This window comes from Amblyraja radiata, chromosome 39, assembly GCF_010909765.2.
Source record: "Amblyraja radiata isolate CabotCenter1 chromosome 39, sAmbRad1.1.pri, whole genome shotgun sequence".
Lineage (NCBI taxonomy): Eukaryota > Metazoa > Chordata > Chondrichthyes > Rajiformes > Rajidae > Amblyraja > Amblyraja radiata.
Genome location: NC_045994.1, coordinates 17,713,718 through 17,727,117, shown reverse-complemented (window position 1 = coordinate 17,727,117; position 13,400 = coordinate 17,713,718). Strand labels below are relative to the sequence as shown.

The window sequence follows — 13,400 nt, the reverse complement described above, 5'->3', positions numbered from 1 at the left end:
GAATTTATTACACACAAGCCAAAAGGGTCGGTATTTATAAAGAACTGGGGGTCAGCTTTCAAAGAGGAGAATAAGAAATGTTCAATATTTTACATGTAACAGGCAACAGTATTATGGGGAAATTGCCTAGGGTAGTATTATTATTAGTAATTAATTGATTTTTAAATATGGTAGAAGTGTTGGGGAAAAGGGGTGAGATTTAATAAGTTATTCTTCTTCTCACTCCTTTTCGAGCTTGTACAGACACAGAGTTGGACATTGGAACTTTGCTTTTGTTCTTTTCATTGCTTTGTAAATATTGATTGTAATGTCCAATTGTTTGATAATTTCGATTTTGTTACTATTAATGTCTTTAATGTCTTTACTTGTTCGGAATAAATTAAAAAAAAAATTTTAAATGTTGAAATGTTTAGGAAGGAACTGCAGATGCTGGTTTAAACCGAAGATTGACACAAAAAGCTGTAGTAGCTCAGCTGGACAGGCAGAGAAGGAATGGGTAACATTTCGGGTCGAGACTCTTCTATTCAGACTGTTGTGTTCATGAAGGAACTCTGCAGATGCTGGAAAATCGAAGGTACACAAAAAAGCTGGAGAAACTCAGTCTGAAGAAGGGTTTCGACCCGAAACGTTGCCTATTTCCTTCGCTCCATAGATGCTGCTGCACCCGCTGAGTTTCTCCAGCTTTTTTGTCTACCTTCTATTCAGACTGTATTTGGAGGCGCGGGTGTTGATGTGTGTCCACTCCGGGTGAGCGCTGGTCGTCCACCAGCGCGGGCCCGGGCCCGGCCGCGGCCTGCATGGAGCTGCGGGAACAGAGCTCCGCTCCCCGGGACAAGGCGGCGGGAAAGGCCGCTCGGCTCGACATGAGCCACGGCTTCGTCCACCACATCCGCCGCAACCAGATCGCCAGGTCAGTGTCGCGCTGTGTGGCAGGGCCCCGGGGCTGGAGGCAGCGGCTGTGGAGGCAATGGACCCGCTCTCTCTCTGTGTCTGGCTCTCTCTCTATATATATATATATCTGTCTCTGTCTCTCTGTCTCTCTGTCTCTATCTCTACATCTCTCTCTCTCTCTCTATATATATATATATCTCTCTGTCTCTCTATCTATCTATCTGTCTATCTATCTGTCTCTATCTATCTGTCTCTATCTATCTGTCTCTCTATCTCTATCTATCTATCTCCCTGTCTATCTCTCTATCTATCTATCTCTCTATCTCATCTATCTCTCCCTCTCTCTATCTCTATCTCTATCTGTCTGTCTGTCTGTCTGTCTGTCTCTCTATCTGTCTCTATCTCTATCTATCTATCCATCTATCTATCTGTCTCTCTATCTGTCTCTATCTCTATCTATCTATCTCCCTGTCTATCTCTCTCTCTCTATCTCTCTATCTATCTCTCTGTCTCTATCTCTACATCTCTCTCTCTCTCTATATATATATATATATATCTATATCTATCTATCTGTCTCTCTATCTCTGTCTCTATCTCTACATCTATCTCTCTCTCTCTATATATATATCTCTATATCTATCTATCTGTCTCTCTATCCCTATCTCTATCTATCTATCTCCCTGTCTATCTCTCTCTCTATATCTATCTATCTATCTCTCTGTCCCTATCTCTACATCTATCTCTCTCTCTATATATATATCTCTATATCTATCTATCTCTCTATCTCTCTCTCTCTCCCTATCTCTCGTCCCGACCCTCCGGGGGGGGGGGTAAGGGGATGGGGCCAGAACTGGCAGGTGACGGCTTCACCCAGCTCTGCATCCCAATCTTCCTCACCTGGATCCACACATAGACAATAGGTGCAGGAGTAGAGGCCATTCGGCCCTTCGAGCCTGCACCGCCATTCAATATGATCATGGCTGATCATCCAACTCAGTATCCTGTACCAGCCTTCTCTCCATACCCCCTGATCCCTTTAGCCACAAGGGCCACATCTAGCTCCCTCTTAAATATAGCCAATGAACTGGCCTCAACTACCTTCTGTGGCAGAGAATTCCACAGATTCACCACTCTCTGTGTGAAAAATGTTTTCCTCATCTCGGTCCTAAAAGATTTCCCCCTTATCCTTAAACTGTGACCCCTTCTGGACTTTCCCAACATCAGGAACAATCTTCCTGCATCTAGCCTGTCCAACCCCTTAAGAATTTTGTAAGTTTCTATAAGACCCCCCCTCAATCTTCTAAATTCTAGCGAGTACAAACCAAGTCTATCCAGTCTTTCTTCATATGAAAGTCCTGACATCCCAGGAATCAGTCTGGTGAACCTTCTCTGTACTCCCTCTATGGCAAGAATGTCCTTCCTCAGATTAGGAGACCAAAACTGTACGCAATACTCCAGGTGTGGGCTCACTAAGACCCTGTACAACTGCAGTAGAACCTCCCTGCTCCTATACTCAAATGCTAACATACCATTCGCCTTCGTCATTGCCTGCTGCACCTGCATGCCTACTTTCAATGACTGGTGTACCATGACACCCAGGTCTCGTTGCATCTCCCCCTTTCCTAATCGGCCACCATTCAGATAGTAGTCTACTTTCCTGTTTTTGCCACCAAAGTGGATAACCTCACATTTATCCACATTATACTGCATCTGCCAAACATTTGCCCACTCACCCAGCCTATCCAAGTCACCTTGCAGCCTCCTAGCATCCTCCACACAGCTAACACTGCCCCCCAGCTTCGTGTCATCCACAAATTTGAAGATGTTGCATTCAATTCCCTCGTCCAAATCATTAATATATATCGTAAATAGCTGGGGTCCCAGCACTGAGCCTTGCGGTACCCCACTAGTCACTGCCTGCCATTGTGAAAAGGACCCGTTTACTCCTACTCTTTGCTTCCTGTCTGCCAGCCAGTTCTCTATCCACATCAATACTGAACCCCCAATACCGTGTGCTTTAAGTTTGTATACTAATCTCTTATGTGGAACCTTGTCGAAAGCCTTCTGAAAGTCCAGATATAACACATCCACTGGTTCTCCCTTATCCACTCTACTAGTTACATCCTCGAAAAATTCTATAAGATTTGTCAGACATGATTTACCTTTCATAAATCCATGCTGACTTTGTCCAATGATTTCACCACTTTCCAAATGTGCTGCTATCCCATATTTAATAACTGATTCTAGCAGTTTCCCCACTACCGACGTTAGACTAACTTGTCTGTAATTCCCCGTTTTCTCTCTCCCTCCCTTTTTAAAAAGTGGGGTTACATCACTTGTCTGGTCTTGCCCCAACCCTTCCCTTAACCTCTCTCTAGCAGAGATCTCTCCCCATCAGGTGAAGAGGGGTTTGGATCCACACATCAAGTGAAGAGGGGTTTGTAGAGTTGGGATCATCACCTTCACCTCTTCTTGCTGTCTACCTCCACCCTCCATCAAGTGAAGAGGGGTTTGGATCCACCCATCACTAGACAGCTCTTGCTCCTCTGCCTCACCTCCCTTCACAAACTATCACTATTGTCCATCAGGTGAAAAGGGTTGGGGTCCTCACCCACATCTACCTCTAACTTGCCAGCTCTCACCTCACCTCTCTACCAGTATGAAGGGTCTAGACCATGGAGCCCTGGCATTTAAGAAACATCCAAGGTACAGTATCCAGTGTACAGAAGTCTGAAGAAAGGTCTCGACCCAAAACGTCACCCATTCCTTCTCTCCAGAGGTGCTTCCTGTCCTGCTGAGTTACATCCAGCTTTTTGTGTCTAATATCGTCATACAGAAGATAACTGTCCATTTCCCTCCGTAGATGCCGCCTGGCCTGACAAGTTCCTCAAACACTTCATTTTTTATTCAAGCTTCTGAATTACTAACCAATCAACAAGCAGCCAGGGCAGAGATTTTGTAGCCCGTATAGAATGATTGAGACTTTAAAGTGTACCTGGATGTTATTCCCTATGTCATGTATCTGTACACTGCAAATGGCTCAATTGTAATCATGTATTGTCTTTCTACTGACTGGTTAACACGTAACAAAAGCTTTTCATTGGTAGACAAAAATGCTGGAGAAACTCAGCGGGTGAAACGCGAAGAAGGGTAACGACCCGAAACGTTGCCTATTTCCTTCGCTCCATAGATGCTGACTCACCCGCTGAGTTTCTCCAGCATTTTTGTCTACCTTCGATTTTCCAGCATCTGCACAGTTCCTTCTCAAACAAAAAAGCTTTTCATTGTACCTCGGTACACGTGACAATAAGCTAAACTCAAATCTGATATTGAAGGAGTGGTCCACACTGCTGAGCCCCTGTGTTCAGGAATAGAACATACAAGTCAAAGGAAAGACTGAGAACGTTTGGCTAAATCACAGGTTTTGGTGGGGTTGGTCATCCACAAGTCCCAATGAAGCTATAATGAGAAATAGATTGTTACTCACCTCTTTCCCCAAAAGGTGGCAGTAATATTGGCCAAGGACAGCACTTGCAGTGGTTGACAACCATCTCTTCTGTAAAAAAGGCTTTTCACTGGACCTTGGTACACGTGACAATAATCAACTAACTTTATATAACGACACTTTAAATATGGCAAAACATCTCAATGTGCTTCACAGGTGGAAATTTGATCTAAATAGAATTGGAGATAAGTTAAGGGATGTTTAGTAGGACCATTTCTTCAATGCCTTGGTTTCAAAACCCCAACCTTCTTGATATCAATCTATGCTGTCACATTGACACCATTTTTTGAATAACTTGTTAAGACTACACTGAATATAAAAGTGCAACACAAAATTATATTGGATGTGCAAATAAACTGATATGCGCCTTTGTTGCATTGACTGAGGTAATATTCCTTACCCTCGACACTCGTTTGAATTTAATCCACCATCCTCACGGACTATTAAATACATTAAGTGTTCTGGGATAGAAATCAGAGGTTGCATCTTTCCACTTGGGGAGATGTCCCACTACTAATGAAGAGCAGAGGTGACCTGTCAGTGTCATGGACATCATTTATCCAAACAACATTATCAAGTCAGATTACTTTCCCTTTTTTGTGAGCCCTCTATGTAACAAATGCCTAAAAGTTTGCCAATATTATCAATTTTGACACCTTCAGTTTGCTATGTTCTGTAGTATTGAACGTCACTTTATAAAGATTTGTTTTGCTTCCTCAGACACAATAGGTAGATGATTTACAATGAGTTGCGCATACAGTGATGGCAGCTTCTCTGCATATTGTTAACAGCCTTAAGCTGAAGGAATGATGTGTCTATATTTGGTTGAGGGAGGAATGTCAGGCAGAACATGTTGTTCATTGTTGAAAGTAGATGCAGTCTTTAACATTCACAAGTCAAAGGAAAAGTGAAGTGGATTTAGTGGATTGCATCAAATATCACCTCCTTTTATAACCCAAGACCATTTGCTTCGTTAATCAGTGCAAAGAGAACAAGAGCATGAGGTAATGGTCCATTGTGATTTGATTAGCCCACGGCTGGTTCTGGTTGCTCCACTAATGGAGGAATGCAATGTTACTGGGGTGGAGCATGCCAGTTATGAAAGATTGGATTGGCTAAGTGGCAATTATTTTGGCAGTGGATTGACCTGTGCTTAGTCAATGGGCATATCTGGGCAATGGTCCACATCCTCAGGTAGATGCCATTGTGGTAACCACAGTGGGACACCTTGGCTAGAGGTGCTCCTAGTTCTGGAGTGCAGGTCTCCAGTGCTAAGCTGGGACGTCCACTGCCACTACACCACCTTTGCATGCTCACCAATGTTGGGAATACATTTTAACATTCTCGTCTTTATTTTCAAATCCCTTCAAGGTCTCTGTTCCCTTTCACTGAAACCTTCTCCAGTCCAGCAAGCTGCCAAGATTTTGCCTCCTTGAATTGGCATTAATGAAGATGCTGCACCTTGGATGATGCTCAGTGCCAGTGCTGAGAGTCTGGCATTCTCTTGCTTGAGCCATTCCACTCTATCCCTTCAGGCATTTTGTAAAAGCTAACTTTTAGACCAAACTTGTGCTCATCTGCCCCAATACATTGTTCTATGGCTCCATGCAAGATTGATAACCTTGTAGTGAAGCACCTTCAGACATTTTCCTGTGTTAAATACAATACAAACACAAGTTGTTGCATCTCTTATAAACTGTTAGTTGTAGTAACTATAGTGGGATTCAGGAATGAAGGAGGGACCAAGAGAAAAATGTGAATGGATTAAATGAAGCTTTTTGACTCTCGCTTTTAGAGATGATTACGATAAGGAAGTGAGACAGTCAAAGGAAAGGCAGAAGAAGAGGCAGACCCCTGCTCCAGTCCGTCCACGCAAACCAGACCTGCAGGTGTACCATCCACGCCGGAGGAGTAAGTACACCCCTCTCCATAGTTGGTGCCACTCTGGTCACGATCGTGATTGGGGACGTTAAACACAATGGAAATTGTCTGTCAATGGCAACTCGTGGGCGAGTGGTTTAAATTGTACAAGTCAGGAAGCTCACAAGTGTCATCCATGATGCATACTGGACATATTAATGTCATTAGAGGCTGGATGCAAGATGTTCTACATCAGTGGGTGGAATGAAAACAACAGGGCTTTCACATCACGTAACTCCTGTTGTGAATTGTATGAACATTAAGATCATATGTAACCTCTGGTTACACATTCCACTTGAGAGACCCATCTGATGCCAATGAAGTTGTGCATGCCTAGAAGCTATGAAGAAATGGGTGAGGAAGGGTGATGGGTAACTGAAGAGGCACCTGAGAAGGTGTGGACGTGTGGGGAATCAGAAACACTCCATGTTTATTGCTCCTGTCCTTTGTAGATGGAGCAGAGAATTTCTCTGGGTTTGAGTGCGAGGAGTCAAATGAAAGCAGCTCTAGCACCGATGCAGAACCACAGAATACCACCACCGAGTCAAACACAGAACTGTTCTGTCTAGATTACCATGCAGATGATAAGATTGTTACATCAGTCATAATTCATCAGGTAAGTTTGCCCCTTGTTGCAAACAGGCATTGTCTACTGTTAATCCTATATCAACCGTGTTCTCCCAGGGCTGATCTTAATCTGTGGCCTGGGTTATGTGTTTAAACAGATAGATAAGACTCCCACTGATTAGTGACCAGTCGATATGCCTTGTGTATAACCAGAGTGGAGTTTCACCATGACACTTCCATGGTCAATTGACTCCCAACTCAAACTCGTTTGGTGCATATGTGAAGAATGGTCACTTGGACACTGAGTGTCCTGCTATTCTAGTGGAGTGACAGGTCTGTGAAGAGGGCGTGGAATATTAGAAGAGGAGACTTGAAAATAACATATAAGTGGGACTGGCCAAGTTAGGCAATGTGGTCAGCATGGTGGAGTTGGACTAAAGTCCTGTATTGCTCCATGACTAAATACAGAGAACTTGCTGGTGTGATCTGGAACCTAAACTGGACATTTCATGTAAAAGATTTGCAAGGTTATGGGAAAGAGCAGAGCAGTGGGATACTTTAGATAGTTCTTACTCTGAGACAATGGAATAAATGGTTTCCTTTAGTGATGTGTATTTCTATGAAGGAAGGAGGCCACAGAAGGACCCAAGTAATGACCAACTTTCTTTTCTTCTCTTGCCACAGGGCGATGACCCCAAGAATGTGGCAGAAAAAATTGGGACTAAGAATAGTTTAGAGCCTTTGATGAAAGAAGCTCTGAGACTTAGAATCCAGGAGGAAATTGAAAAGAGGATCTCAAAGCGTTGAGTACAACTGCAATGTCATTGGGCGATCGAAGTTTGTTTTGTTTTGTGTTGTCTCCATTTTTAGATGGTAAATGAAGTGTGGTGAGAGTCTAGGGCTCAGGGCCATGTGAGGGAGCACTTGTAGGGACAAACCGGGTCAAAGCAGGCTGGAAAGGGTGGTGGCCAGAGCTTGTATTCCTGAAGGAGGCAATACACATTGTTCAACTAACTGCCAAATTCATGGGAGCTTCAGCTACTCCTGAATACCAGCTCCACAATCTATGGTGCACAATGACAAAAGAATACAAACACTTTGATACGATTTTATCTTGGAAATTAGTGAATCAAAAGTATTCTTTTTTTAATCCAGGTTTTTAAAAATCCTTATGAGGAAAAGGGATGTAGTGGGTATCAGTCTTTCCAATCCACAAAGAAATTGTTAACAGGAATTCAAAGAGTTATCCCATTCTTCACTCTGGTACAGTTTCAGTAAAGCACAACCCAAGGCGATTATAGCTACGGTACTTTCTAAGGGATAAAGAAACTGTTATTGTGAATAACATGAGACTTTACCGAACAAGGATCAGCTTTATGCTCATGTTTACATCCAGTTACCAGTGTTGGGACAACTCTGTTGGGCAACTCCATTCTTTTTTTTGCAGAGAGTGTTCTTAATCAGATTTGGTGGGATTTCAAATTTGATGCAATGAGATAAGAGCGTTCTTAAATGAGCAACCCTCCCCGACGGGATTACTGTTAATCTCACGAGTTACTAGAAGCTAGCTAGCAGCTGGTAAAGACCTGCTGGCTGCCCATTGTGTTCTGGCAACATCTTGAAAGATGATGGCAGCAAGGGTGGTTTATAGGCAAGGAGGCAGCAATGACAAGTGGTCAAGGCTCAAACTTTCTGTTGAGGAGGCACAGAGGAATTACGGGCAGTGTCTGCCTGCTGCTTGCATGCATGCACTCCTGCTGCACGGAGGAATTACGGGCAGTGTCTGCCTGCTGCTTGCATGCATGCACTCCTGCAGCACGGAGATGCCCTTTACATTCGACATGGAAATGAATTCAGGATTCCAAGAGCAACAACATGGAGTTAGAGCAAATAACTAACTGCTGGAGGAACTCAGCGGGCCAGGCAGCATCATGGAGGGAAATGGAGGAAGCGACCGATCTGAAACATCACCTTCAACAGATACTGCCTGGTCCACAGAGTTCCTCCAGCAGCTTGCTTTTTGCTCAGGTTCCCAGCGTCTGCTGCCTCTTGTGTCTCCAACATGACTATTATATTAGCGACCCTCACATGCAAGTAGAAGAAATGTTTTTATAAATTCACATTATATAAATGTTGGCAAAGATGAGAAAAGCCCAACAATGAAAGTGCCAATTCCTGCAGAAATGTGTAGTTTCCCCTTCCCCAGGTGGTCTCGAGGTATTAAGCACGTGCCGTGGTTCTGAGCCACACAGGGCAAGTCCAAGTCAACGCCGGAGCTGTGATTAACCTCCTGCTGGTCGCTATTGTTGCCTCCTCTGCCTGCAAGTGTTAACCCTCACTACTCCAGCTGAGGATGGCTATCTGAGCACAGAGCTGGTTGATCTTGCTCGGTACAGTGTTATAATGGGCCATGTACTTCACCCAACAGGCCACTCAGTTTGTTTGCAGAAGACACACAGATATCATCCACCCTCCTGTCTGGTCTCTGTCAAAGTAAAGCACGTGGTTTCAAACTGCTTTGAAACTACTTTTGGGCAGAATGGATGACAGAATGAACACAAATAAAATTGTATTGACACTGCATTGATGCTATTAGCCGTGTTACTACTGTTTGATCACCCTTTCCCACAGTACAACATTTCTAAAGTGCTTCAATGGTTGTGAACTGCTTTGAAGTGTGTGAGGTGGTGAAACTAAGTACTATCGCCTGCCCTGGTTGAGATTTCAAAGCAAAGCTTGTTCAGTGTTTTAATGTTTTTATTATTTAGTTAAGATTGATTTTGTTACCAAACCGACATAAAAACTATTCTGTATCACATTTGTTTCCGGTTCATTCTTTACCTCATCACTCTGTCAAATAAACTTTGCATATTTCTAGAAGATCTGCACATTATGCTCGTCCATGGCACAATAAGTACATATCTAATTACAGATACCATGCCCAAAACCCTGTCCCTTCCTACATTCTCTGTCCAAATCAAGATTAATTTCCTCTTAAGCAGCAGTAAGGTGGGAATTCATCAAACTGACACAGCAAATATTTAATCCTGTTGAAGATTTAAAGTATTCAATGACAGATGTTAAAAGAGAGCAAATAAATAGGTAAGTACGGAGTAACTTGTTTAACCAATGAATAACTGACTCGTGCAATAAATGACTGAGCGAGGGAAAAGTAAATGTATAAGAAGCCAGCTCATCCAACTTAAAATTTACAAGACAGCAGCATTGGTAAGAAAGTAATGAATGTTCACCTGCAAAGCACAGGATGATAAAGAACATCCAACAGCGATGGCAGGGACAAAATGATAAAGTCATAGAAAGTGTTAAAAGTATTGCAATACATTAGCATATAGTTTTCCAAATACTATTGAGTAGAGCAGCAACTATTTTCAAAGGTATCATCTTCCAAAAAACCTTTTTGTGTCAATCGTCAGTTTAAACCAGCATCTGCCGTTCCTTTCTACACATTGCCCGTTGATGCTCTCCACAGATGCTGCCCGGTCCTGCACTGTTGCTCCAGTACTTTGTGTTTTGTAAGGTTGGTATCTGAGGACAGGCAACGTTTGGTTCAGGATTCTCCACAGATGCTGCTTGACTCGCCGAGTTCCTCCAGCACTTTGTGTTTTACTAAGGTCCTAGCATCTGCAGGTGTATTCCCAGCATGTTCTATATTTAATTTTTAGCTGAGTAAAGTTGTGATACTGTTTCTGGCTGCAGGTGGCAGCTTCAGTCACTAAAGCATGGGTGTGCTGTACACTTGCAGAAAGAATAGTAGCCTTGCCTTTACACCAGTAACTCGGGAAGTACCTGTGGATTTTGTGGACTATTTTAGTTTAGTTTAGAGATACAGTGTGGAACAGTGAATCCACACAGACCATCACTCACCCATGCAGAAGTTCAAGCCTACACACTAGGGACAATTTACAGAAGCTTACAAACCTACAAGTCATTGGAATGTGGGAGGAAACCGGAGCACCCGAAGAAAACCCACACAGTCACATGGAGAATGTACAAGCACTGGTGGTCGGGATCTCTGGTGCTGTAAGGCAGCAACTCTACCACTGTGTCACCCTACTGTGTTTAGTGTGGGTTACAAATAGTGAAATACAATACAAGAAGGTGATTGAGCAAGGCCCACTCCAGGCTCTATTGGAGATAAAGGAATTAGGAAAATGAGTAGAAGATACAGGTGGACAAAAATGCTGGAGAAACTCAGCGGTGATTTTTGTCTACCTTCGATTTTTCCAGCATCTGCTGTTCTTTCTTAAACAGAAGATACAGGTGTGTGATTTGAAGTAATACAGGGCCCTGGGGTGAGTTGTTCAACAGGGAAACCCAAGGGTAGAAGTACAAAACTCTGTAACAGTGACAACACAGGTAGATGGGTGGTGAAGAAGCCACTGTGGTGGCTCCTAGTGCTGAGCCACGCGTAGTACCACCCTCCGTGGCACACTTGCCTTCACTGGCTAGGCTTGTGAGTGCAAAAGTTGGGACATTGTGTTACAGTTGTGCAAAATGTTGGTTCGACGGTACTTGGAGTATTGTAGGCAAGATTTTCCTCTTTCTTGCCTGGCAGTGTCATTTCATGCCCCCCCCCCCCCCACTAGACTTTCAATCCTCATTAACACATGTTGTTTTGTAAATCCAGCCCTTGATATCTATTTAATTCAGAATTTTTTGGACTTGCTGTCTTTAGCTTCACCGTAATGAAAACATATCGGCCCAAAGCTTTCACTATTTAATTTTTAAAGGACTCATGCCAATTGGAGGTAGACCTACCTGAAAATTATTTACTTCCAACCTACCTTTGCCACGTTCTGACATGGTAATGAAATGAGTCAGTTACACAAAATGTCATTACCACACCCACCTGGAACAATATGTTCCTTGCCTTGATTCTGACCGTGCCAATTCTGTGATTCTGCAGTAACTTCTGGTCTATCCTAGTTCACCTCCACAGCCACCTTAAAAACTCTGTCCCGCCCACTCCCCTGACATCATTCTGAAGAAGGGTCTTGACCCGAAATATCACCCATTCCTTCTCCCCAGAGATGCTGCCTGTCCCGCTGAGTTACTCCAGCATTTTGTGTCTACTCTTTTTTAAGGTAGAACCTAAATCTAAATTGTTTGAAGTGATTGAAGGCGCTGTAACCTTGTACAGAAAATGCTACAAGGTGCCCTGGCTACCTTCTGAATTCCATTGAATAGAACCATGCTTGTAAATAAATGCCTGCAGCAATGTGACTCAGCATCAAATCAATTCAGCAACAACTTGGACAAAAGGTTTTTAAATCACAGGTAATATCTCTGAGGTGCAAACATATAAAATTCTTAAACGATTGGACAGGCTAGATGCAGGAAAAACGTTCCCGATGTTGGGGGAGTTCAGAACCAGGGGTCACAGTTTAAGAATAAGGGGTCGGCCATTTAGGACGGAGATGAGGAAAAACATTTTCACCCAGAGAGTTGCGAATCTGTGGAATTCTCTGCCAGTGGAGACCAATTCACTGTATGTATTCAAGAGAGAGTTAGATTTAGCTCTTGGGGCTAATGGAATCAAGGGATATGGGGAAAAAGCAGGAAAGGGGTACTGATTGTGGATGATCAGCCACGATCATATTGAATGGCAGTGTTGGCTCGATGGGCTGAATGGCCTACTCCTGCACCTATTTTGTATGTTTCTATCCTTCTGTGTAACGTGGTGACCAGAATGGTATGCAGTATCCAGTTGTGATCTAACTAATGCTGGATACGCATTTAGCACAAACTCCAAACTCTTATTCTTTATTTTAGTTTGACTCTAGTTTAGTTTATTATTGTTGTGGCTACTGAGGTACAGTGAAAAGCTTTTGTCTGCGTGCGTTCTAGTCATAGAAACAACCATGAATGAATACAATCCAGCCATCCATAGTGTACAGATCAATGATACAACATTTGGTACAAGATAGAACGTTTGTCTAATTAAAGACAGTTCAAAGGTTTCCAATGAGGTCAGAACCAAAGATCTTATAGCTCTAAGATCTTTGGTCAGAACCACACTCTAGCTGAGGAGAGGACGGTTCAGTTGCCTGATAACAGCTGAGAAGAAACTGTCCCAGAATCTAGAGGTTAGTATGTTTGTACTTCTGTGCCTCTTGCCTGATGGGAGAGAGGTCTGACTACTTTAAAAAAAAACATTCCGTTTACCTCTTTAACCATTTTATTCACCTGTCTTCCTACCTTTGAGGATCAGTGGGCAAACACTCCAAGGTCCCTTTCTGTTCCTCCACATTGCTCAGTCCCCAATTCCCCCCCCCCACCTCCCCCCCCCCCCCCCCCCCCTCCCATCCCATCCCACCCCCACCCACCCCCCATCCCCCTTATAGCTTACAGTAATGATCAATTAGCGAGTCAGGCTGAAGATAGACAAAATGCTGGAGTAACTCAGCAGGTCAGGAAGCATCTCTGGAGGAAAGAAATAGGTGATGTTTTAAGTCGAGGCCCTCAACACCAATCCTATATCAGTGCCGTTTATATT

The 13,400-nt window shown here is 43.4% G+C and overlaps 1 protein-coding gene across 1 annotated transcript; it reads left to right on the top strand.

The window, feature by feature from the left end:
• Window positions 1-751: 751 nt before the first annotated feature.
• Window positions 752-9,699, top strand: c39h2orf68 (chromosome 39 C2orf68 homolog). The gene is made up of 4 exons (XM_033013895.1): window positions 752-910; window positions 6,192-6,307; window positions 6,769-6,932; window positions 7,568-9,699. Exons 1-4 carry the CDS (start codon window positions 798-800, stop codon window positions 7,688-7,690), a joined length of 516 nt encoding a protein of 171 aa, XP_032869786.1. The 5' UTR covers window positions 752-797; the 3' UTR covers window positions 7,691-9,699.
• The last annotated feature ends 3,701 nt before the right edge of the window (window positions 9,700-13,400 follow it).